The sequence below is a fragment of the Podarcis tiliguerta genome (genome assembly GCF_965153285.1).
Source record: "Podarcis tiliguerta genome assembly, chromosome: 3".
Lineage (NCBI taxonomy): Eukaryota > Metazoa > Chordata > Lepidosauria > Squamata > Lacertidae > Podarcis > Podarcis tiliguerta.
In genome coordinates, this window is record NC_139536.1 from 4,516,009 (window position 1) to 4,542,482 (window position 26,474).

The 26,474-nt window shown below is 48.5% G+C and overlaps 1 protein-coding gene across 1 annotated transcript in view; it reads right to left on the bottom strand.

The window, feature by feature from the left end:
* Positions 1-3,712: 3,712 nt before the first annotated feature.
* The window catches only part of KIF13B (kinesin family member 13B), a 184,690-nt gene continuing 161,928 nt past the window's right edge, over positions 3,713-26,474 (bottom strand). The window contains 3 exon segments of the mRNA XM_083432843.1: positions 3,713-8,963; positions 11,852-12,869; positions 16,823-16,885. Coding sequence (XP_083288969.1) covers positions 8,695-8,963; positions 11,852-12,869; positions 16,823-16,885 — 1,350 coding nt within the window. The 3' untranslated portion in view covers positions 3,713-8,694.

Here is a 26,474-nt window from a genome sequence, read left to right on the forward strand (position 1 = left end):
TTTTTCGGCTGTGGCTCTGATCTGGTGGAACGCTCTGTCTCAAGAGACCAGGGCCCTGCGGGACTTGACATCTTTCCGCAGAGCCTGCAAGACAGAGCTGTTCCACCAGGCCTTTGGCCAAGGCACAGCCTGACCCCCTCCTTTGGTAATCCTTACAGATCTCTAGCCCAATGGTTGCCATTAATCTGATTTGAACTGATTTTATAATGAACTGATTTTAGAATGCTGTTTCGTTTTACTGTGTTAGCCGCTCTGAGCCCGGCTTCGGCTGGGGAGGGCGGGATAGAAATGAAATTTATTACTATTATTATTATTACTATTATTAGGTCTTGTGACAGATTTAGGGCACTAAAATATATACAGTGGTGCCTCGCAAGACGAAAAGAATCCGTTCCGTGAGTCTTTTCGTCTTGCGGTTTTTTCGTCTTGCGAAGCAAGCCCATTAGCGGAGTAGCGCTATTAGCGCTATTGGCAGTTTAAGGGCTAAAAACGGCTTTTTAAGGCTTAAGGGATTAGCGGTTTTGCTGCTAAAATGCTTTTAGCAACTTAGCGCTTCAGAAAAAGGGGTTTTGGAGCGGGGGGAAAACTCAAAATTTTTCGTCAATTTTCGTCTTGCGAAGCAAGCCCATAGGGAAATTCGTCTTGCGAAGCGCCTCTGCAAACGGAAAACCCTTTCGTCTTGCGGGTTTTCCGTCTTGCGAGGCATTCGTCTTGCGGGGCACCACTGTATTACTGCATAAGATTTTATAGACTTGGGCCCGCCTTGTAAGTTGCACGAGTAACGACTCCGTTGGCAAGTGGATGTAAGGAGGAAAATTTCCAGGAGGGAGTAGCATGGCAGCTCAATGCAAAAAGATTGCAGCTGCTGCAAACGAGAGCTTAAACGCATGTTAAATAGGCACACATTTTTTACAGCGGAAGATTAGTGATGATTGCGGTGGTGATTGCATTAACACAGATAGTGAGCTGGGGAAGCATTTGTAGGAAGCAGGTTGGGCACAGAGAGCGAGCTTGAAGAGGATCCTGGCTCTGGAAGACGCACCAAGTCCAAGCTTGGCTTAGCTCGGTGCAACAACGCAAGAGTAAAATGGGCTGGGGAAGAGCAAAGTGGCTGTGAGCTGCTCTCCAGAAGGATATGCGCATTCCTGGTCCCAGCAAACCTGCCTTTGGGTTTACAGTGGTGCCCCGCAAGACAAATGCCTCGCAAGACGGAAAACCCGCTAGACGAAAGGGTTTTCCATTTTTCGATACGCTTCGCAGGACGAATTTCCCTATGGGCTTGCTTCGCAAGACGAAAATGTCTTGCGAGTTTTGAGATTTTTTTTCGCTCCCCACCCCTTTTCTAAGCCGCTAAACCGCTAATAGCCTTTTAGCAGCTAATCCGCTAATCCCTTAAGCCTTTAATAGCCGCTAATAGCCGCTAAACCGCTAATAGCGCTAAGCTGCTAATAGGGTTGCTTCGTAAGACGAAAAAACCGCTAGACGAAGAGACTCGCAGAACGAATTAATTTCGTCTTGCGAGGCACCACTGTACTGTCATGTGTGGATGAGGCTATGTGTGGGTCCAGCTTGGGGCTTTGACACCTATAAAGGATGGTCACTGTCAAGTCTCATGCTGGCTTCACGATTTCTCCAAAGTCCTGGCATTTCTTCAGAAGTCCTGGACTTCTTGCCCTGCACTCGATTAAAATATTGATCTATTTAAAGTAATGTAGGTAGCCATGTTGGTCTGATGCAGTCAAAATAAATAAATAAATTGTCCAGTAGCACCTTAAAGGTAAAGTTAAAGGGACCCCTGTCCATTAGGTCCAGTCGTGGCCGACTCTGGGGTTACGGCACTCATCTCGCTTTATTGGCCGAGGTAGCCGGCGTACAGCTTCCGGGTCATGTGGCCAGCAAGACTAAGCCGCTTCTGGCGAACCAGAGCAGCGCATGGAAACACCGTTTACCTTCCCGCCAGAGCGGTACCTATTTATCTACTTGCACTTTGACGTACTTTCGAACTGCTAGGTTGGCAGGAGCAGGGACCGAGCAAAGGCAGCTCACCCTGTTGCGGGGATTTGAACCACCGACCTTCTGATCGGCAAGTCCTAGGCTCTGTGGTTTAACCCACAGCGCACCTTAGAGACCAACTAAGTTTGTTCTGAGTATAAGCATTTGTGTGCATGAACACTTCTTCAGATACACTTATACCCAGAACAAACTTAGTTGGTCTCTGAGGTGCTACTGGACAATTTTTTAATTAAAACTGCATTAGACCAACATGGCTACCTACCTGAATCTAGAATCATGGAAGGCAGCACATTAAGCCGCATGAAATGGAAGTCCATCAACCTCACAAAGAAACTTGCAGAGGTACAGACTGCTATCTCCTTTCTGACTAAATGCAAGAACCTGGACATTATACCTAAGGGTCTTAGAATTAAGAACCCTCTACAGTCCGCCTATCCTACTGAATATGCAAAGAAACTATGCCACACTTTCTAAAGGAGCTGCTCAAACATCTGATCAGCATTCTGTACTCTAAAATTAATAATAATAATAATAATAATAATTTATTTGTACGCCATCCATCTGGTTGGGTTTCCCCAGCTACTCTTTGTGGCTTCCAACAAAGATTAAAAATACATCAAAACGTCACACATTAAAAACTTCCATAAAACAGAAGCAAATAAAGGAGGAACTCTCTGCACGGAACAACTCTACAAGGAACCACTCTGTGTATCTGAAGAAGTGTGCATGCACATGAAAGCTTATACCCAGAACAAACTTAGTTGATCTCTAAGGTGCTACTGGACAATTTTTTAATTTATTTAAAGTAAAATGGTGTCGCAGTGCATGTGTCTGTATACTGCAATTTCACAGGTACATGGAAGTGTAATGACCCACAGTTATCTTGAGAACCTCCTGACAAGTTTCTATCCCCTATGAATAAAAGGCACAGTGTTAGGAAAGCTTGCTGAAGTTGTGGAATCAAAAAATCAAATCCAACCCCCTGCAACGCAGGAATCTTCCACCCACGACCCTGAGAGTCACAGTCTCATGCTCTGCTGACTGAGCTCTCACTGAAAGCAAAAAGTTTTTAGTGAATGGGGAGGAGGGTTAGAGCAGGGGTAGGCAAACTAAGGCCCGGGGGCCGGATCCGGCCCAATCACCTTCTCAATCCGGCCCGCGGATGGTCTGGGAATCAGTGTGTTTTTACATGAGTAGAATGTGTCCTTTTATTTAAAATGCATCTCTGGGTTATTTGTGGGGCATAGGAATTCGTTCATATATTTTCCCCCAAAATATAGTCCGGCCCTCCACAAGGTCTGAGGGACGGTGGACCGGCCCCCTGCTGAAAATGTTTGCTGACCCCTGGGTTAGAGAGACACTTCAGCTCCCTGCATAGCCGCTGCTATATTTTTTGCACAACTAGCAAAAACTTCGGAGTGAATTGGGCAAGGGAAAGAATAAAAACATGCTCACTTCATGGAACACATCCAGGACAATAAATAAATCTGGATTTCCTTTTTGAGCACAGAGCTCTGGCCAGGAGGTCCTGTTTGACTCCTCCACTGACACCTATTTGCTTGAGTTTCCTTATCCCAGCAGATTTGCAGTGCTTTGGCCAGGCAAGCAGGCTTCTATATTTATTTATTGAATTTATATACCGGCCTATACCCGGAGGTCTCAAGTCAAGGGAGAAACAGAGCGAGCGAGGATTCGAGGCTTAACGTAAAGGAGGTGGTTTTATTTTAGGTAAGGTACATCATGTCACAGGTATGGTACAATATTACAAGTTTAGTATGATACAAGAGAGCATTAAAAACTTTACACTTCATTACAATTTATCTTTGGATTTTTAGCGCATTTTAAAAAGGTACAACCAACAGACACTTCCGAAACCAGCTAAACATCCGTCCTTTATATACAGTCTCCCTACATTTACAAAGAAGTAAAGATCACAACACAAATCAACGGAAAGAAGTTAACTCTGAAAGCCCGCTCCCCTCCCTAAGACGGGAGAGAGTGAGTTAGTGACCCTGGAATCATGACCACATGGGGACGCATCCTGCACAGAGCCAAGGTTGCCGCCTTGGCAAACGCCTCTTGTGCTCATGTGTAGTGTTTAAGTGTGTCTGCAGTGGGGGAGCAAGGATCCGGCCGCTTTCCCACTCAAGCAGATTTGGGATGAATTTGCGTGTTAAATCAGATCACCCAAAACATCTGCCCGTGACTCTTGCCAGGTAAAATCCAGCTACCATTCTATACCTGGCGTGCACACAAAATGGCGGCAGGTTGCTGGCGCCGCCACCTTGGGTGGAGCCTTTGGCCTCAGCCCTGGGGAAACTTTCAGAGATACTGGAACAAGACACGGCCGTGGCAGAGCTGGCTGAAGAAAGGCAGGGCTGCATCGCAGCAGGTTGGGCTAGATGACCCGTGGGGGCCCTCTTCCGACACGGCAATTCTGTGATTCTACTGGGACGCAGCCTGCTAATGGAGCTGGTGTCGATGAAGCGCCCCAGCTGGAAAGTGGTGCTAAAGAAAACCTTCCACATTTCAATACGATGACCACAGGGAGGTCGTTCCTCTAAAACCATCTCTCCAGCCAACTCGTTGGCCCTACATACCTGGGAGTGCCTGCTATTGTCTTAAAAGCAGGACTGGGGAACCCAGGGGGCAGGGCTGGCTGGGACTGGTGGGTGCTGGGAGTCCCATTTGGAGGGTCAGAGGTTCCCAGCCCCTGGATTAGTGGGCAAGCCAGCTGTCAAACCGATAAGGCACAGTAGAAGAAATTGTGGCTTGGTTAAAAGGAAGCCGAAAATACGAGCCGCTGGGCCAGTGTCCCATGTGTTCAGCACCCCCAATTCAACTATATAAAAGCTTTCGATGCAAGCAAAGTGTACACAACTGCAAACCCAAGAAACTGCCCTTTTTAAAAAGTATTTGAACTTCAAAGTCTTAGCGATGGAGAATTCTACGGTGGACCCATTGAACATACTGTAGAAACTCTTTGCTTCATGATTTTAAAAAGGAAAAAGGTTATTTTTTGGAGGCAGAGGTCCTAGGAGACGCCTATCTTTCAAAGCCCGGTTCCACATGCAAATTACATGGGGAGTTGCAACGGCTGGAGCAAGCTTGCGTTTCCTTGTTAACATGGAAAAACAACTTGCCAGCGGCGCTCTGGCTTAAGAGCTGCTGCAATTTGTTGGAAAAAGCAGACCTGTTCTGGGTTTTTTTTAAAAGAGCAGTTAACGCAAGACGAAAGGAAAGGACGTTACGTCTTGTTGAAAAGACAGGGGGCATGATCCAGAAAACCGCATGAGTACCCACAGCAGGGCTTCTAATTGCAACAAGCCATTTTATTTCACTGTCTCGAGTCCCGTTCCCAATCATACTTGAAAGCCGTTCTTTACGCAAAGGGCTCTTGAGATCGGACAATGAATTAAATATAAAAGGAAGGGCGAAAGTGTCAAAGGGTTAGAAGGAGGCTGCCCCCGAGTCAGACAACCGCAAAGGCTTCAAGAGGCCTTTGCCAACTTGGTGCCCTCTAAACTGGCTGGGGCTGATGGAGGCTGTAGCCCTAAGGAACTGGAGGGCATCAGGTTGGCGAAGTCTGGTCTCAAAGGCTTACGGGTTGCCAACAAAACTTGCCCAACCAGCGCCCTTTCCCCTTTGTAAAGTGCATGAAAAATTCTGGCAAAACCCAGGGGTCCCGAAGGCAGGGAGCGGGGCAGGTTTACCTGCCAAGCGAGCCTCCGCTCACCTGGGATTGCTCACACATGCCGGAAATAAGAGGAAGGTAATGGTAAGTTCGTTAAGGATGCCCGTCGCCGCGGGGGGGGGGGGGACTGCTGCCGCTTGTGTTCTTCAGCCCAGCAGCCCCGAGGGAGGACTGCAGGGCGTAGGAACCGAACGTGGAATCCTAGAAACCTCCACTTTAACAGGCAAACTACTGGCCCTCATTGGGTCACAAAACCCAGCACAATCAATTTCCACGGGACTCAGGTGGGCTTAAGGATCACGACTGATAGCTTTGAAAGATTCCCCCGCAGAACTTTATATAATTTTTTCCTTTTCCAGTAAAACCCTACCTGGATATTAAAAGACCTAGATTTTGGCACTCATTTAATTTCTCTTAAGCTGGGCTGGGGGGCAATTGCAGCCCGTGTGGAGCATTTCTCCTCCAGTTAGAAAGCAGCGAGGAGGCGCTTTAAGAAGCAACGGTGAAATATCTTCCTAACCCCCCCCCCCCAAGTGTGCTTTCTTAAAATTCCCAGCGGGGTGGGGGGGCATAGGGAACCAGCTGATTTTATACTCCAGCCCCCTCAGTCCTGGAGTTCGGCTTGCTCCAAAGACACCCCCTTTCTGCGCTGCCACCGTCTCTTACGCATCTAAAGCCTCTGGGTTTTCTTGATCTGCAGAGTGTCCAAAGTGGCCTTTAAGGCTCCTTTCTCTGTAGTATTCATTTATCTCCAGTCCTCTCTGCCCTCTGCAGTGGTGCATGCATCACTGAAAAGACAATGCGCCTTAGTCCTCCTTTTCCGTCTGTCTGGAGAAGAGCGCCCCCCGTTAGCTGTGGTTGCAGAGGGGTCAGTCTAGAGAACCCCTTAGGGTCCCAGCCAACTCTACTGCTCTACGATGCCAAGCCAAGTCTGCCTGTTCTCCGCTTGGTGCCTGCCTGCCCCTCTCCCTTCCGTCTTCCCCAGCCGACCATTTCCTGACGCACATGGCTTCTTCTTTGAACATCACATTTGCGCTCCTTCCAGGGCCAAATGAGAGTCCGGTCAGCAGGGGCATCTCCTGCAAAGGAGATACATGAACCCGCTTTCTGCCAAGTCAGGCTGTTGGCCCATCGGATTCAATATTGTCTACACTGGCTGGCAGCATCTCTCCAGGGTGTCAGGAAGGGCGTCTGTCGCAGGGGATAATGCTGCCGACTGAACCTGCATGCAGAGCACTCTGCCCTTCCTTCCTAATCGTCCGCACGTCCCTCCGCAAGGGCTTTTTCCTTCCAGTTGGATGATTAAGGCACAACTTGGCTGCGCAACCGTACGGGAAGGAGAGAGGAAGAACGGGGAGGCTGCGCGAGAAAAAGTCGCCAACAGAACTCACATGCACCCACAGCTGGGCTGAGACTCTCGATCTCTCCTTCGGCAAGCCGAAAGACAGCGAGAGAGCGTTTGCCCACGGGAAATCCCAGAAATTTTGGAAGGGGTTCAAGGCAGAAATGAAGGATCGACGAGGAGCAAGGTCCACTCGCAAGATTACCACCGTGCATGCTTGCGGGAGATGCTCTTGCAGAATGGGGGGGGGGGGTGAGGAGGACTCCCTGCGAATGTACCAGGCAACCGGAAATCAGCTCCGAGTTTTAGCAGGCCATTGCTTGTGTCCTCCCCTTTTCAGTGGGGAAGCATAAAACAGGCAAGGGCATCTTGCGGTGGCCGACTAAGGCAGCTCAACAGACACGGGACCCTCTACAACCTCCTCTGTGCCTTTAGTTACCAAGAGGTTTTTTTTTGGGGGGGGGTGTTTTCTAGGCCGCTGGGAATCTGAAAATTTCCCAGCCCCCATCTGTGGCTCAGGGGGTTGCACTGAGCTGAGTGAGCCACAAAGCGGTTCTGTTCTGGGCTCAACGCAGCCGCAGAAGCTACACACCTCAGTCCGACTGCCAGCTTAAAATCTGGAGAGACGTTTTAATTCTTTGACGGGAAGGAGAGCAGTTGAGGGAAGACTGCGCAGAGCAGTGCAAAGAGGCTGGAGCAAGCTGGCAGACGGCGTGCTGATTGCAAATCGCATGGGCTGTGCTGCTATCATTCTTTTAGCAATAAATAAGAAATAAATACCATAGAATTTTTTTTGGGGGGGTGGGGTGGGGGAGAGATGGGGGTGGGAATCTGCTTTACACACTGATTAAACGTCAACACCGCAAAGGAGGAAGCCCCCCCGAGACCGAACTTTCAACCAACCATACTGGAAACTGGTTTCATAAATACAGTAGCACCAGAGGGCATGCCGAAATAATAAATTCTAAAAACCCAAGCAGGGTCTCGGAGAAAAGTCTCTTTTTCTCCTTTAAATAGAAAAAGCACTAGAGCAGTGTCGTCAGCTAGATGCAAGGTGTCTTTGCTTTTAAAGATTCAGGCATTTTTTGGGGGGTGGGGAGACAACCCACCACCCTACTAGCTAGCCCCCCCAAAGCCTCGTCCCAGTGAAGTGAGGGGCGATACCTTCCCAGCGATGCCGGCAAGAGGGACGAAAAGACCAGAGAGCAAGACTCAAGCCAGGCACTGTTTCTCTGAAGCCGCCATCCGCCAGGACACACAAGTCTCTTCTTCTCTCTCCCGTGGTTTAAGGGTGAGGCCCCGAGCAACAGCGCATTTCCTTAAAAAGGGGCTCCGTGAACATTGCCTCTTGCAGGAGGACTGGAAATCTGTGAAGTCACAACGGCAGATGGCTTTTTTTTGAACCTCACCTGGCAGGGGGTGAAGAGAGGGATGGGAAAGGGTCGCCGTTTGCATCAGGAGAAGCATGCCGATACCCCTTCATGGCAAGAATTCACCCAACGACCCAAGGAAAGAACGAACGCACACACCCCCGGGCCCTGCAACGCCCTGACTGCCCCCGCCGGCTTTGTTTAGTTGTGCAAAGTAAGGCCGCTCTCGAGGAAGTGTCAGATTCTCGCAAGGCAGTGTCCGGCCGCTGCTCCGCTCAGTTGGCCCACGACTTCCTGTTCTCTGCGTTCCTGGGGGTCTTTTCCGCTTTGGCCAAGGCGGTCAGGGAAGCGAGGTTGGAGGCCGAGCCCGAGAAGGTGCCGCTCTTGCGCTGTTCGGGGTTGCCCCCGCCCTGTAGTCTCGTCCCGGCGCTCCGGCGCCTGGCCGGCCCCGTGGCTTTCTTGACCCGGCTGGGCTTCACGAGGAGCCCGTAACCTGGATTGCACTTGAAGTATTGCCGCCCTCCGATTGAACCGTCGTTCTTGCCTGGGGGAGGGAGGGAGAGTAAAGAAGAGGTTTTACAAAGAGAAACTTTTGTCCAAAATGTATAATTTATTATCCACTCTATATTTCTATATTGGACAAACAGGCGAAACCCTACGCCAAAGGATAAAGGTAAAGGGACCCCTGACCATTAGGTCCAGTCATGGCAGACTCTGGGGTTGCGGCGCTCATCTCGCTTTATTGGCAGAGGGAGCCAGCGTACAGCTTCCAGGTCATGTGGTGAGCATGACTAAGCCCCTTCTGGCAAACCAGAGCAGCGCACGGAAACGCCGTTTACCTTCCCGCCGGAGTGGTACCTATTTATCTACTTGCACTTTGACGTGCTTTCGAACTGCTAGGTTGGAGGAGCAGGGACCGAGCGACGGGAGCTCACCCCGTCGCGGGGATTCGAATTGCTGACCTTCTGACCGGCAAGCCCTAGGCTCTGTGGTTTAACCAACAGCGCCACCCGCGTCCCTCTATGCCAAAGGATAAATGGACATAAAACTGACATCAGGAATCACAAGACAGAGAAACCAGTAGGAGAACACTTCAATCTCCCAGGACATTCTCAAAGATCTCAAAGTAGCTGTCACGTTACAAAAGAATTTCAAAAATAGACTGGAAAGAGAAGTTGCTGAATTGCAACTTATTACCAAACTTAAAACCATGGAGAGACCTGGTCTGAATAGAGACATTGGATTCTTATCTCATCATACATGATAAAGCTATTTTTGGCCATCTCACCCCTTGCTTTTTCCTGTAAGACCAATTGTGGTCGTTAATGGTCGTCAACTGGCTTACCACACCTATCAGCCAATCACCCATCTCCCACCACCCTTCTGAGTAATACCCCTCCCCACCCTCTCACTATGTATAAGGGTCTGAGGACTTTCAGTGTATCTGAAGAAGTGTGCATGCACACGAAAGCTCATGCCAATAACAAACTTAGTTGGTCTCTAAGGTGCTACCGGAAGGAAAATTCCAAGTGGGTCTGAACCTCAACGTTTAAAATCCCTGATAGGGGATAAGAATCCAGAGATCACGCTAAGGGTGGCCAAGTTTTGCAGTACGCAAATTTAACACAGCGGAACCTTGGTTTTCGAGCATCTCAGAAGCTGAACGATTCGGAACCCAAACGCCGAAAACCCGGAAGTCATTGCTTCCGTTTTCGAATGCACCTCGGAAGTCGAACGAGAGGCCTGTTTCTCCATTTTTCCAATAGATTTTGCCGACCGTCCATTGATCCTTGGTTTTTGAACGCTTTGGAAGTCGAACGGTCTTCCAGAACGGATTAACGTTCAAAAGCCGAGGTTCCACTGTGTAAATAAATAACCGAACAAAGTCTGACCAATTCAAATCTGATTATATTCTGCCGACTGGGAACTTGGCGTGAGCCTCCGTGCTTGAACCCGCTACGGCAATTTCTACCGCAGATGCCTCTCGCTTTCCACAGCAAATCTGTGCCAAGACTTCCTCCGTTCTTTCTTTCTTTTTTTTTGCAATGTCTCTTTTTTCAAGTTACATTTTCCATAGGTCAGTTTCATTTGTTGATACATTAGGAAGAAAGAAACAGAGAAGGGGGGAGGGGGCCCTGGTAGGTGGGGTCGGGAGGCGATATTTCTATTTTGCTTAATGTATGTGTGGGTTTTTGTGTCAGCATCGTTTGTGTGGGTTTTCTTTGCTATTCGCTTGTGTTCCTTTGGTGGTGAGAGAAATTGGGGTAGGCCTAGGGTGTGGTTGCTTGTTTGTGATTGACTGTGTTGAACTTTGTTTTCATGTGTGAGTGGTGAGTGGGGTATTTGACACGGCGTCAAATAGAAGAAGATACCTCCACCCCACTCACACATGAAAACAAAGTTCAATCAGGTTAGCCATGCTGTTGGTGGATTCTTGTTGTTGTCTTGTTGGGCTGTGTATGTGATAAAGGGGAGCCATACTGGGGTGAAGGTATCTTCTTCTATTTGATGCCGTGTCAGTTTCAGTTTATTGGTTACCGTATTTTTCGTTCTATAGGACGCACATTTTCCCCTCCAAAAATTAAGGGGAAATGTGTGTGCCTCCTATAGAGCGAATGCAGGCTGCGCCGCTAAGCCCAAACCCAGAACAGGAAGACGGAGCACTGCGGAGGGCTCCGTCTCGCTGTTCTAGCTTGGGGATGGCTGTGCGCAAAGCCTCTGCAGGGCAGCGGGCGCTGCGCTCCAAAGGCTTCAGGGATCTTTGAGGCTGGCGATGGGGGAAAGCAGCGATTCCCCCCACCGCCAGCCTCACAAGCTCTGGTGAATGTACCTTGAACGCACCTTGTTTTAGAGGGGGAAAACAAGAAAAAAAAATTTTCCTGTTCTCCCCCTCCTATGGTCCGGTGCGTCCAATGGAGCGAAAAATACGGTAATTTTTCTAGTAAGGCTGTTTCCCATACTATTTGGTACCATTGGTCCATGCTTACTCCTGACAGGTCTCTCTAGTGTCTGGTTATGACGTTTCGGGTTGCTGAGAGTAGGTGGGTTATGAGTTCTTTGTGGTATGAGTGGGCATTATTGTCTTGGAATACGTTTAGTAGGGCCAGTTCTGGGGTGATTTCTAATACTTGCTTACTTATTTTACATATTTCTTGTATGGCAGTTGTCCAGAATAGTTGGATTTTGGGACACTCCCACCACATGTGGAGGTATGTGCCTGTGGAGGTGCACCCTCTCCAGCATTTTGGTGAGGTTCCTGGGCGTATTAGCTCTAGTTTCCTTGGTGTTAGGTACCACCTGTAGGTGAGTTTCAGAGTGAGTTCTCTCCTTCTCGTTAATATGGAAGCTTCCTCCGTTCTGAGGAAGCGGCTGCTGCCCAGAGACCGGCCACCACCCAGCAAAGCACCCCATCACCTCCCCAGCCACGCTTACCTGATGGCATGTCCAACTCAACTCCCACCCAGGTGCCCTCCTGGAAGTCGGTCGGCCCAACGTATCTCACGGTCCCAGTCTTATTCGTACCGACGGTCACGTATTCCCCCTCCTTCAGCCAGTCCGGGACCTCGTTGGTTTCTTCCGAGTCGGACACGGCGTCCGGCTTCTCCTCGGAGGCGCCGGCCGCTGTGCCATTGTTCTGGGCAGGGCTTTGCGGGCTCCGCCCCTCTCTCTCCTCTCCTGCCTCCTCAGAACTCAAGAACCCCGCTGGCTCTCCTCCCAGCATACTGGAGAAGGACCTCAGCTCCGACGTCCGGACTCTCTGGATTTTGAACGGGGAGCTCGCGACACCGGGCTGAGGCGATGGCTCAGCCAGAACTGGAGACCTGGAAAGTCCTGCATCGGGGAGAGATTTGGTCGCCAAAGGGGGGCTCCGAGCTGGGGACGCGCCAGGCCGCTGTGTCACCTGCGAGTCGTTCTTTGACGGGGAGGAAGAAGGAGGGTTGTCCTCGCTCGGAGCGGCGGAAGAGGACACGGGCTTTGGCTTCGAGGTGCCGTCGTTGTGCCCTCGGTCTCCGCCACTCTTAGTTCTTGCCTGGTCCGTTTTGTTAAGGCCGGGGGTGACCGGGTCATCTCTCGCTATAGGAGGGACGCAAGGCTCAGGAGAGGAAGCGAGACACGGTTTCACCAGCACATCCACGGCGGCCCCAGTCTGGGCAGCCGGAGCAGACTGCGTCGCATCGTTTGTGGCGGGCATCTGCCCGCCGGCCGGGAGCTGGGTGTCATTCCCCGGAGCGAGCGCCTCGGAAAGGGTGGCCGTGGAAACGCTGTGGGAGAAATAGCCACTGGACGCCTCGCTCAAGGGGCTGGGCGGGCCGTCCTGGGAATCCTGCGCCTGAATATCGGCCGCAGGCGGCTGCGGAGGCACTTTGGGGGTCCTTTCGGGGGTCTGGTCCGGCTCCGCCAACTGCGCAGCCACCTCAAAGGGCTCCTTGGCGCCTTCCCCTTGGGAGACCTAGAGCACAAACAGAGACGCCACAGTTACAGCACCGAGAAGGTACTAAAAAAATATAGGACATAATACAGTGGTACCTCGGGTTACATACGCTTCAGGTTACAGACTCTGCTAACCCAGAAATAGTGCTTCAGGTTAAGAACTTTGCTTCAGGATGAGAACAGAAATCGTGCTCCGGCGATGCGGCGGCAGCAGGAGGCCCCATTAGCTAAAGTGGTGCTTCAGATTAAGAACAGTTTCAGGTTAAGAACGGACCTCCAGAACGAATTAAGTACTTAACCCGAGGTACCACTGTATACAATTTGAGGATTGGGGAAAATTGTGGAAAACAGATTTAAAATTTACAGCCTGTTCTCTTTTGAAGGAAAATTACATGAAAATGATCTATAGATTATATATAACACCAGTACAGATAGCAAGAATGTATAAAACTGGGTCAAACATATGTTGGAAATGTAAAGAAAAAGAGGGGACCTTTTACCACATGTGGTGGGAATGCAGAGAAATTTTAAAAAATTGGGAAATGATATATAATGAACTGAAGAAAATGTTTAAATTAACATGTGTAAAAAAACAAACCAGAAGCATTTTTGTTAGGGATGGTAGGAAAAGACCTGCCAAGGAAAATAAAGGATTTATTTATGTATGCTACAACGGCGGCAAGAGTCTTGATAGCACAAGGATGGAAGAATGAGGAAACCCCGACAAAAGAACAGTGGCAAGAGAAATTGATGAACTATGCAGAATTGGCTAAACTGACATACAAATTGCGAGACAACTGTGACTTTAAAGAAGAATGGTAACTTTTTACAAACTATTTAAAAAGACAACAAAATGAATTGGACTCTTTGGCAGGTTTTGAATAAACATACACAAATTTATTGATTGTTAATATAATAGATAATGTTAGGATTTACATAATTTTACTATATGCAGAGAATAACATGTACTGAGAAATCGGAGAGAGGAGCTGAGGGAAGACTTGGGGGGGAGGGGGCTTTTATTATTTTACAGTGGTTTTTTATTTCTTTTTGAGGAGGGCGGACGTTTTTTGCTTGCTTTTTTCATTTGAGGGTGGTGGTTCTGAGCATTGCCAACTTCTGTGAAATGGGTATTTTTGCGGTGTCCACATGCGTTTCTTAAAGCTCCAGATGTGCTCCAAAGAGATGGGGACTGTCGGCAGGAGGCCCAAAACATTTTTCAAAAACCTTGAGACCTTTTCTTAACACACACACACACACAAAGATTGACACGTTCAGAACAGGCCACAAATCTGCGCAGCATCCTCTTACATTTCGTAATTCAAAATGCTTAGGCATGCTCCCATTACAGAAGCCGGAGCCCAAATGATTCACAGAGAGTTAGCAACACACGCCGGTGAGATTGTGGATTATCTGAACTCCCGGTGCATTAGCAGCCAGTTTTGCAAATAGCCAATTTCTTCCAGAAAGGCCTGGTAGGATTAATATACAAATGTATGGAGCACAATAAATATGCCCCCTATTATTTACCGAAATATTATTTATATTACGGGAACGGGCACCTGCTGTTTGAAAAGGGCAATTTATGTGAACGGGGAAAACAAGCCAGAACTATAAGTCTCTCCCAGGTATTTGGCTTAATGCGCTGGAGGGATAAATCACTCGTGCGCAAGCCAGGCGCCAGGATGCACAGAGTCCCGCGCTCCAAACCCAGAGCCCTTCGCAAATGCGTTAACTTCGGCAGGACAAACCTGCAAGGTACAGAGTTAACAGCACCTGCTAAGATTAACAGCCCATCCTAGTGATATATATATCTTGGCAACGGCATTGACAAACTCCGAAGAATCAATCGCTCCAGCCAAGCCGTTCCCTGTTAAGATGACTTTACACTCCACAAACCGCTCTTTTGCAGGGAACGGGGAGGTAAGTACAGTGGTACCTCGGGTTAAGTACTTAATTCGTTCTGGAGGTCTGTTCTTAATCTGAAACTGTTCTTAACCTGAAGCACCACTTTAGCTAATGGGGCTTCCTGCTGCTGCTGCGCCACCAGAGCCCGATTTCTGTTCTTATCCTGAAGCAAAGTTCTTAACCTGAAGCAGTTTCTGGGTTAGCGGAGTCTGTAATCTGAAGCGTATGTAACCTGAAGCGTATGTAACCCAAGGTACCACTGTATCGGAAAGGCTCAAGCAAGGGACTCAGCAAAATAGCCCAGTCCATAGAGCGTGAGACTCTTTTTCTCATGGTCGCGGGTTCGATTCCTGCATTGCAGTGGGTTGGACTGGATGACCCTCGGGGTCCCTCCTGACTCTACAATTCTAGTCCATGATTCTATGTTGTCCACATGTCATTTGGGGGGGGGGGCATTGCAGCATTCTAAGATCTCCATCACACAGGAGGCAAGCAGGGCCGGATTTCGGTTTCATGAGGCCCTAAGGTACTGAAGGTAATGGGGCCCTATATATGTCCAGCTGTCAACAACAAATTGATGCTGTTTTTTGTGTTGAATATATGCTATATGGTCACTTATGGACCTGATGCGTATCTAGAAGGGACGCGAGTGGCGCTGTGGGTTAAACCACAGAGCCCAGGGCTTGCCGATCAGAAGGTTGGCGGTTCGAATCCCTGCGATGGGGTGAGCTCCCGTTGCTCGGTTCCTGCTCCTGCCAACCTAGCAGTTCGAAAGCACATCAAAGTGCAAGTAGATAAATAGGTACCGCTCCAGCGGGAAGGTAAATGGCGTTTCCATGCGCTGCTTTGGTTCGCCAGAGGCGGCTTAGTCATGCTGGCCACATGACCTGGAAGGTGTATGCCGGCTCCCTTGGCCAATAAAGCGAGATGAGCGCCGCAACCCCAGAGTCGGCCACGACAGGACCTATCAGTCAGGGGTCCCTTTACCTTTAACTTTAATGCGTATCTAAAGCCATTTGTACATAACAAAATATGTATTTTATCAACGTGATTGTTGAACTGAAATGCAATTGAGAAGAAGTATATTAATAGTGAAGTAATTATTAAGCTCATTCATTCATAACAAACTTAATAATGCAAACACCTTGGCATTTGGCAATAACAAAAGTTCCCTTAGAAACACAAATTACAGAGACTCATAATCTAGTCTCTAGAAACTTGCTATAATATGAAATAATAATAGGTGTAAATATATGGTGCAAACTTCTAATAATTACAAATAGCAGAATGTGGGCACCCTATATATAGAAATGAGCAAACCAGGGACATTTTAGGGAGCAGGCTAGCAGGCGGGGCCCATGACTTACATCCTAGGATCCTACACAATACTAAACACTGTTGCTGTATGTAGGTTTTATTTGATTTGTTTTTTATCTTATATTTTGGAAATGTACCGTATTTTTTGCTCTATAAGACGCGCCAGACCACAAGGCGCACCTAGTTTTTGGAGGAGGAAAACAAGAAAAAAAATATTCTGAATCCCAGAAGCCAGAACAGCAAGAGCAATCACTGCGCAGTGAAAGCAGCGACCCCTCTTGGTGTTCTGGCTTCTGGGATAGCTGCGCAGCCTGCATTCGCTCCATAAGACGCACGCACATTTCCCCTTACTTTTTAGGAGGGGAAAAGTGAGTCTTATAGAGCAAAAAATACGGTACATCCAGTGTTTTTTTCCCCTTTAATTTTTTGGGGGGCCCCCAGGAGAGCGGTGCCCTAAGCTATAGCTTGTTTAGCTTATACGTAACTATGGCACTGGAGCTGAGCAGCCCATCCAAGAGGACCAGGAAGATGCTTCTGCTAAGCCAGAGGAATATGAAGACAAGCACGGATGTTGCCTCCAGCAAACAGAAAACCCATATGTGTGGAAGGGGGACTTTCTGGGGCGAGAGGTCAGCAGCTTTTGAGGACCACTGAGTGAGCCTGTGGCAAAGGCGAGATCTCCACCAGGGGCCACCCAGGTCACAGATGCAAGAGCAAGATGCAGCAAGAACCTGGCAAAGGGCTTACCTGCTTCACTTTTGCTGCGGTGGCATCAACGCTGGCAGACTGGACCATAATTCTTGGGACAGGCTGCAAGGAGGAAAAGAAAGACAACCCTAAACACATGGGCAGCCAAAAACGGCATTATTCTGGACTGTCTCGCCAGAGTGGTGCATGCTCTGGTTATCTCCCGCTTGGACTACTGCAAGGCGCTCTACCTGGGGCTCCCTTTGAAGGTGACTCGGAAACTGCAATTACAGTGGTACCTCAGGCTAAGAACTTAATTTGTTCCGGAGGTCCGTTCTTAACCTGAAACTGTTCTTAACCTGAAGCACCACTTTAGCTAATGGGGCCTCCTGCTGCTGCTACGCCACCGGAGCATGATTTCTGTTCTCACCCTGAAGCAAAGTTCTTAACCCGAGGTACTATTTCTGGGTCTGTAACCTGAAGCGTATGTAGCCTGAAGCATCTGTAACCCGAGGTACCACCTTAATGCAGATTGCGGCAGCTAGACTGGTGACTGGGAGCGGCCGCCGAGAGCACATAACACCAGTCTTGAAAGACCTACATTGGCTCCCAGTACATTTCCGAGCACAATGCAAAGTGTTGGTGCTGACCTTGAAAGTCCTAAACGGCCCAGTCTCCCTAAAGGAGCGTCTCCACCCCCATCGCTCAGCCAGGACACTGAGGTCCAGCTCTGAGGGCCTTCTGGCAGTTCCCTCCCTGTGAGAAGTGAGGTTACAGGGAACCAGGCAGAGGGCCTTCTCGGTGATGGCGCCCGCCCTGTGGAACGTCCTCCCATCAGATGTCAAAGAGAAGAACAACTGTCTGACTTTTAGAAGAAATCTGAAGGCAGCCCTGTTTGGGGAAGCTTTTAATATTTGATGAATTATTGTATTTTAATATTTTGATGGAAGCCACCCAGAGTGGCTGGGGAAAATAATAATAATAATAATAATAATAATAATAATAATAATAATAATAATAATAATGGTAAAGGTACCCCTGCCCGTACGGGCCAGTCGTGTCCGACTCTAGGGTTGTGCGCCCATCTCACTTAAGAGGCCGGGGGCCAGCGCTGTCTGGAGACACTTCCGGGTCACGTGGCCAGCGTGACGAAGCTGCTCTGGCGAGCCAGAGCCGCACACGGAAACGCCGTTTACCTTCCCGCTATAAAGCGGTACCTATTTATCTACTTGCACTTAGGGGTGCTTTCGAACTGCTAGGTGGGCAGGAGCTGGAACCGAAGACAGGAGCTCACCCCGCCGCAGGGATTCGAACCGCCGACCATGCGATTGGCAAGCCCTAGGTGCTGAGGTTTTACCCACAGCACCATCCGCGTCCCAATAATAATAATAGGAGATTCTAATTCTATAAGGAAGTTCGCAGGGAGGCAGTGCCCTTCCATCTTCCGCAGCGTGGCGTACCTGCCAGGTGAAACTGACTACAAACACACTGTTATGAGTTTGGAGCTGGGGTGTGCTGTAGCCCCAAACTTCCCCGGCTAGATTCCCCACAGATTCAAAATGAAGAGACGCAGCAGCAGTAGCTGGGAGTCGAGACCAAAGGGGTTAAAAGAGAAGGTGCCTTTCTGTTCATATGACCCCCCCCCCAAAAAAAAACCCTCAGAGATGCTAAGAGGTGCCATCAGTCCAATAGAATCCCCCTCTGCCTAAATCTTAAGCAGCGCATAAACAGCTTAATCAGAAAGGCCCCCTTCCATCGGAAGCCAACCCGCGAGTTACGCGAAGAATCCTATTATGCCAAATTAATTCAATCTGACTAATTAGAGAGCAGGAAGTTCTTTCAATTATTTGATGTACCTTCTGAGAAACACACTTGAATACGAGAGCAGGTTGCATTAATTGCGGCGTCCTTATTTCTACAGATTCGCTCCTGAATTTGCAATGGGGGGGGGGGCGGTCAGAAGCAGCTGCCGCCTCCAGAAACTCCAGACTGTGGAAATCGGTGACAAACCAAACAGAAAGTTGGCGGGTGGGGAAAGGACGCTTTGCAAGAGGACGGGGAACCCTGCTTGGTCTAGACCAGCCTTTCTCAACCTGCGGGTCCCCAGATATTGTTGAACTACAACTCCCATCACCCCTAGCTAGCAAGGCCAGAGCTCAGGGGTGATGGGAGTTGTAGTCACACAACATCTGGGGACCCACAGGTTGAGAACCGCTGGTCTAGACCATGGGTAGGCAAACTAAGGCCTGGGGGCCGGATGTGGCCCAATCGCCTTCTAAATCCGGCCCGCAGACAGTCCGGGAATCAGTGTGTTTTTACATGAGTAGAATGTGTGCTTTTATTTAAAATGCATCTCTGGGTTATTTGTGGGGAGTGCCTGGTTTTTTTTTACATGAGTAGAATGTGTCCTTTTATTTAAAACGCATCTCTGGGTTATTTGTGGGGCATAGGAATTCGTTCATCCCCCCCCCCCCCAAAAAAAAATATAGTCCGGCCCACCACATGGTCTGAGGGACGGTGGACCGGCCTACAGCTGAAAAAGGTTGCTGACCCCTGGGTCTAGACAACCACAGACGTCCCTTCCAAACCTAGATCTATGCATAAAAATAATTTAAAAGACAGAATGCATGATTTTCGAAATCTGCACCCCCCAGAGTCTCTGGACCTTGGCACAAACTTGGCCACCTGCTCAACGTTTGGAATCCCACCGAAATTAAACAGGAGTCTGGAGTCTGAAGAAACTCACCAAACTATGGGGCGAGGAAGGAGCTCCTATACCTAGACGCTCTGGGGGTGGGACAGATATGATTCTTAAGGAGTAAAAAGCCCACTTTCCCACCCTGCAATCTTCCTGATCGATCAAGTTCCAATCAATGAACTGGCCGTAATTATCAATTAGTGCTTTCAGCCCTGCTGAGTTCTTTACTGCCTCAGCAAGACGTCAGTAAGACAGAGTGCGCTCCCTGGGCTATGGGTCACCTTGCTGAGCCCCTCTCGGTGCACCGATAATTTAGAGTATTCCAATATTTTTTTCACTGTAATCAGCAGCTGTCCAGCTTTCCGAATTCAGGGAGCCCTGCCCAGCTACACTCAGCCTGGCGTGCCATGGGAAGCTTCATGTTTGAGGGTGCGCACTCAGTTCGTGCCAGGCCTCACCACCGCCCTCCTTCTGAAAATACCTCCCCAAACAGCCCAAAACAACCCTCTTGGATCAGGTCAATGGCATGGCTAGTCTCCTGTTCTCACAGGGAACAACCAAATGCCGTATTTTTCGCTCTACAAGACGCACCCGACCACAAGACGCACCAAGTTTTTGGAGGAGGAAAACAAGAAAAAATAATATTCTGAATCTCAGAAGCCAGAACAACAAGAGGGATCGCTGCGCAGCGAAAGCAGCGATCCCTCTTGCTGTTCTGGCTTCTGGGATAGCTGCGCAGCCTGCATTTGCTCCATAAGATGCACACACATTTCCCCTTACTTTTTAGGAGGGAAAAAGTGAGTCTTATAGAGCAAAAAATACGGTACTTACTGGAAGCCCAGAAACAGGACCCGAGTGTATCTGTGTTCTTTCCCCACCTATAATTTCCAGCAGCTGAGATCCAGAGGCTTGCTGCCTCCGACAGTGGGAATAGCAACCACCCACTGACTGCTCACGGCTGTGGGTTCAAGCCCCATGTTGGGCAAAAGATTCCTGCATTGCAGGGGGTGGAACTAGATGATCTTGGTGGTCCCTTCCAACTCCAGATTCCTAAGAGTCTAGGATTTGGGGGAGATTGTCCACCTACTCCCCAGAGACTTCCCATCTTTCAATTACTAGTAAATGAAAGTGAGTCCTTTCATTTCATCTCAGCTGTCTAAAACAATCCACTTTATTGCTGTTGTTGTTTAGTCATTTAGTCGTGTCCGACTCTTCGTGACCCCCTGGACCAGAGCATGCCAGGCACGCCTGTCTTCCACTGCCTCCTGCAGTTTGGTCAAACTCATGTTGGTAGCTTCGAGAACACCGTCCAACCATCTCGTCCTCTGTCGTCCCCTTCTCCTTGTGCCCTCCATCTTTCCAAGCATCAGGGTCTTTTCCAGGGAGTCTTCTCTTCTCATGAGGTGGCCAAAGTATTGGAGCCTCAGCTTCAGGATCTGTCCTTCCAGTGAGCACTCAGGGCTGATTTCCTTCAGAATGGAGAGGTTTGACCTTCTTGCAGTCCATGGGACTCTCAAGAGTCTCCTCCAGCACCATAATACAAAAGCATCAATTCTTCAGTGATCAGCTTTCTTTATGGTCCAGCTCTCACTTCCATCCATCACTACTGGGAAAACCATAGCTTTAACTATAAGGACCTTTGTTGGCAAGGTGATGTCTCTGCGTTTTAAGATGCTGTCTAGGTTTGTCATTGCTTTTCTCTCAAGTCTACTTTATTATTTTTGATATTTATATCCTGCCCTTCACCAAATACAGTGGAACCTTGGTTTTCGAACTTACTCCGTTCCGGAAGACCATGGATCGGCAAACTAAGACCCAGGGGCTGGATCCGGCCCAATCGCCTTCTAAATCTGGTCCGCAGATGGTCTGGGAATCAGCGTGTTTTTACATGAGTAGAATGTGTCCTTTTATTTAAAATACAGCTCTGGGTTATTTGTGGGGCATAGGAATTTCGTTCATTTCCCCCCCCCACACACACCCAAAAAAACCAATAATCCGGCCCCCCACAATGTCTGAGGGACAGTGGACCGGCCCCCTGCTGAAAAAGTTTGCTGACCCCTGTGGAAGATCATTTGGTTTCCGTAAAGTTCAAAAACCGAGGATCTGGCTGCAACGTCAATGGGAACAAATGAAAAATGCGGCCCAGAAGCTGTTCATCTTCCAAAAATCGTTCGAAAACCAGAGCAGTTACTTCTAGGTTTTCAGCGCTCGGGAGCCGAAAAGTTCCAAAACACAGGCATTTGGGAACCGTGGTTTGACTGTACGTATAATCATAACAATCAATATCTGATACAGCAAAATTAAATGCGCATATTCCCCCAAGTTGTTGAAAGCATTTCCTAACCAACAAGTGGAAACTTTGCTGTCCTCTTTTTGGTATTTGCGGAGAGAAAAGGCTGGGACAATTTAGTTCCCCTTCAGTATTTCCCTTGGAATTCACGGAACTTGTTTTTCTTGCTCCTCATTCCGGATTCCTTCCAACACACCGATTGCTTTCTAACAAATAATCTTCTGTTTCTATGGCACCCAAGGGCACCCCAGTAGTGGCACATCCACCGTCTTAAGCAAGCACTCGGCACCGCAGGGAGAGTCATCTCGTCCTTTTTTGCGGTAATAAATTTTCTTGCTTAGTCCTCCGGAAGCCTCGTTTTGTAGCAAGGACTGCAAATACATTTCCCAACCTATTATCAAATATGCACAATTTAGCTCTGCATCCACAACTTTAGGGTTTGCCAGCTCCTCCCCCGGTGCCATTTTTAAATTGTTCTTTAATTTGATTGCGCATTCGCAACCTCCATCCCTCTGCCTTCACTCACAAAAGCAAGACTTCAAAAGCAAATCTGCTTTTGAAGAGGCATAGGAAGACACCTGGTGGGACAGTGTTCTCGAAGCTACCAGCATGAGTTTGACCAAACTGCAGGAGGCAGTGGAAGACAGGAGTGCCTGGCGTGCTCTGGTCCATGGGGTCACGAAGAGTCGGACACGACTAAACAACATCAAGGAAGAAACATACTGGGAACATACTGGGAACCGGAAACATACTGGGATCTGGACCAGAGAGGAAGGAAGGGAAAATATCTCTCCCTCCTGCAACGCCCCACCCAAGATTTGCTGCTGGAGGCAATCTTACCCATGGGACCACCCATGGTCACAAGATCTTCTAGATAAAATGCACCACCACTGTTGAATGCAAACACAGATCTGTTGTTGTTTAGTCATTTAGTCGTGTCCGATTCTTCATGACCCCATGGAGCAGAGCATGCCAGGCACTCCTGTCTTCCACTACCTCCCACAGCCTGGCCAAACTCATTTTGGTTGCTGTCCAACCATCTCGTCCTCTGTCATCCCCTTCTCCTTGTGCCCTCCATCTTTCCCAGCATCAGGGTCTTTTCCAGGGGGTCTTCTCTTCTCATGAGAGCCAGTGTGGTGTAGTGGTTAAGAGCGGTAGTCTCGTAATCTGGGGAACCGGGTTCGTGTCTCCGCTCCTCCACATGCTGCTGCTGGGTGACCTTGGGCCAGTCACACTTCTCTGAAGTCTCTCAGCCCCACTCACCTCACAGAGTGTTTGTTGTGGGGGAGGAAGGGAAAGGAGAATGTTAGCCGCTTTGAGACTCCTTAAAAAGGGAGTGAAAGGCGGGATATCAAATCCAAACTCTTCTTCTTCTTCTTCATGAGGTGGCCAAAGTCTTGGAGCCTCAGCTTCAGGATCTGTCCTTCCAGTGAGCACTAAGGACTGATTTCCTTCCGAATGGAGAGGTTTGATCTTCTTGCAGTCCATGGGACTCTCCAGAGTCTCCTCCAGTACCTGAATTCAAAAGCATCCATTCTTCTGTGATCAGCCTTCTTTATGGTCCAGCTCTCACTTCCATACATCACTACTGGGAAAATCATAGCTTGAACTATACGGACCTTTGTCGGCAAGGTGATGTCTAGCTATTTTGATACTCTTGTTATGTCTACCTGTTTTTTAAGGTCTGTGGATTTCACTGCTATTTTCCAATGGGTTTTTAAAAATACTATTCTGGGTGAAATGTGGGCAGGGTTTGCGGAATGAGTCTTGCCAGCAGAAGCCTTGTGCAATGGGACTTCTCTCCTTCTCTTCCCACTGCATACCCCCCCAGAATTGCCTCGAGGGGGTCAGGAGAACTCCCCCCAGAACCGTGGGGAGGGGGCAGAAAGGGGGCTCATTCCGCCTGGCAAATTGAAATGCCTGGCTTGACAGAACCATCACTTTAGTGGGAATGTTAATGCCTCCATATGTGTGTGATTAAATCATCCCCACATCTTGTTAAACCAATATACAAAATGAACGATATGTTTTGAGCTTCCTGGCATGGGGTGGGGGAAGACTTTATTATTATTATTATTATTATTGCTGTTGTATACTCAAATAAATTGACTTGTGAAAGAGTGCCACTCAGAAAGGAGGCATATAAATGCTTTCAAAGAATTAATAAATAAATACTCCATCATCTCCACCAGCCACCACTGCTACCACTCTCACAGGAACCAGGAAAGGGGACAGAACACAGCCTATTCAAACAGAAAACCGGCTGCGCTGATTAAAGTTATTGGCTGCCGCATCTGCCCGAATCCCATTTTGCAGGAGGCGTTTTCAACTAATGTGATTTACGGTAACATCAGTTCCAGCAACAATGGTAAAATTTATGATGTGCACTTAGTGTTGTTTGCGACTTGCCAAATGGAAAATGTGGCTTCTATTTTTAATCCGTAAATTTCATTCCCCCAGTCTCTCCTTCTGGTAAACCCCGTGGATCCAAAAGACAGGCAGAGCCGCAGCCGAGATGGGTGTCCATGGGTACGTGGAGATGGGTGAGTCTACAGCTGTTGGGCATGAGAGGGAGACACACCTGTCCAGATGTGGACATGGACACACAAACTCACTTATCGCCCACAGACTGACAAAACCGTGGCAGTTCAACTCTAGAGAACGTAACGCAAAAGGGCGCCCAGCCACTTCAGAGCAAAGTTCGTTCCAAGTCTAACACAGACTTACAGAGGCGTGCAGAATTATGCATGGTGAATCATGGAACTGCAGAGCTGGAAGGAAAACCCCCCCCCCATCCAAACTGCCCCCAGCAAGGCAATTCTATGATTCTAGCTCCTGTAGTCCCCCAAAAGGTTTTGTTCAATGGGTAGACATTGGAGCATAGGTGCCGACGGAGGCCAGGCGGAGATGGCTGGCAGAAGCATCATGGGAGAAGTCAACCGCAGCTGCAGAGAGACGCTGGCGTGTTTATGCAAAGCAGCGCTAAGAGTGAGCTGAAAATATATTTTTGGGAGCAGTAATTTGGGAGGATTCCCCCCACTATATTATTGAACTTCTGCTTTATTCTGAAATTGGGGATAGCTATCTAGATCCCTTATAGGGACGCAGGTGGCGCTGCGGTCTCAACCACTGAGCCTTTTGGGTTTGCTGATCAGAAGGTCGGCGGTTCGAATCCCCGCGACGGGGTGAGCTCCCGTTGCTCGGTCCCTGCTCCTGCCAACCTAGCAGTTCGAAAGCATGCCAGTGGTTTATATTGGATTGTTAAAATGGAAAACTTAATAAATATCATGATTATTTTTAAAAATATATATTTTGGACAAACAAACAAATAAATAAATTCCTGCATTGCTGGAGGCAGGGGGCGTGGACTGCACAACCCTTGGGGTCCCTTCCAGCTCTTCAATTCTTTAAGTCTATGATATGCAAACTAGAATTTAGCTGATTACAAAATCCACTCTGAATTATAAGCTGGGCTACAGAGTTTCCTCCATGTAAATGGAGAGCCTTTTGTCTCTTCGATTCAAATACTTCCCTTTTTATAGTTCTGTTGCTCACTGTCTGCATACCTGTTTATGCTTGTTAAATTTGTACCCTACCTTTTGGGATGCAAAGCAGCACTTAGAGTGAGCTGAAGGTATTTTTTTGGAGCAGCCGTTTTGGGGGTCCCCTCCCCCACTATATTCTTGAACTTCGGTTTTATTCTGATTTTGGAGAAAGCTACTTAGATCCCTTGCTAAAAAACAAGGAGTTCTGGAATGTGTAATAAAAACTGAGCTTTCAGTTGCTTATAAATAACCTGTTACGTGACCTGGAGGGCAGCCACAGAAAAACAAATAAATTTGAAATCTATTTCCCCCAGCAGTTGTGGAGCTTCCAAGTTCTGAGAGTATCTACACATTAAGATGTGTCTATCTCCCCTATTTTATTTCCGTTTCATTTTATTACTAATACGAAACTATGTTGTGCATACTTTGAAGTTCTGAATTTAATTCTGTGCTCTTTTGAGATGCTCTGCAGACTAACTCAATAAATTCTAGTCTAGTGCTAGATGCCCACCGATCGCTGGTTATTGTTTCCTGAAGGTTAACTCCAAGCTACCTCTTGACTCCCAGAAAGAAGCCACGTAATTAATGCCACGGACCTGGGCCGGGAAATGCGTCGAGTGTGCCTCTCCAGCCTCGTGAAATGGGTTATTGCGCATACTTAATATGCATCTCGAAGAGATGCTTTTTAAAGCTAACCTTTACAGATTTAATAGAATAAAAGATGATATTGAAATGCCGCTCTTTGGCGGCGATCTGCCGCCCGAGGCAAGACACGCACGGAATGAGATCCGGGGGCTTTCGAGGCCCGTCCCCTCGCAGCCCCATCTGCTTGTGAGGCTTCAGCCTAGAGGCAAGCCGAGATGAAAGGGGAACCGACGTCGGCACCAGGGAAATGTCAAGAGAGCCAGCCAACTCCTTGGGAACTTGCTGGAGCATTTTGCAAACCGAAAATGGTGGGATGTAATCCATTGGTGCAGTCAAATGGATGCCAGTGTGGTGTAGTGGTTAAGAGCGGTGGACTCGTAATCTGGTGAACTGGGTTCAGTTCCCTGCTCCTCCACATGCAGCTGCTGGGTGACCTTGGGCTAGTCACACTTCTCTGAAGTCTCTCAGCCCCACTCACCTCACAGAGTGTTTGTTGTGGGGGAGGAAGGGAAAGGAGATTGTGAGCCGCTTTGA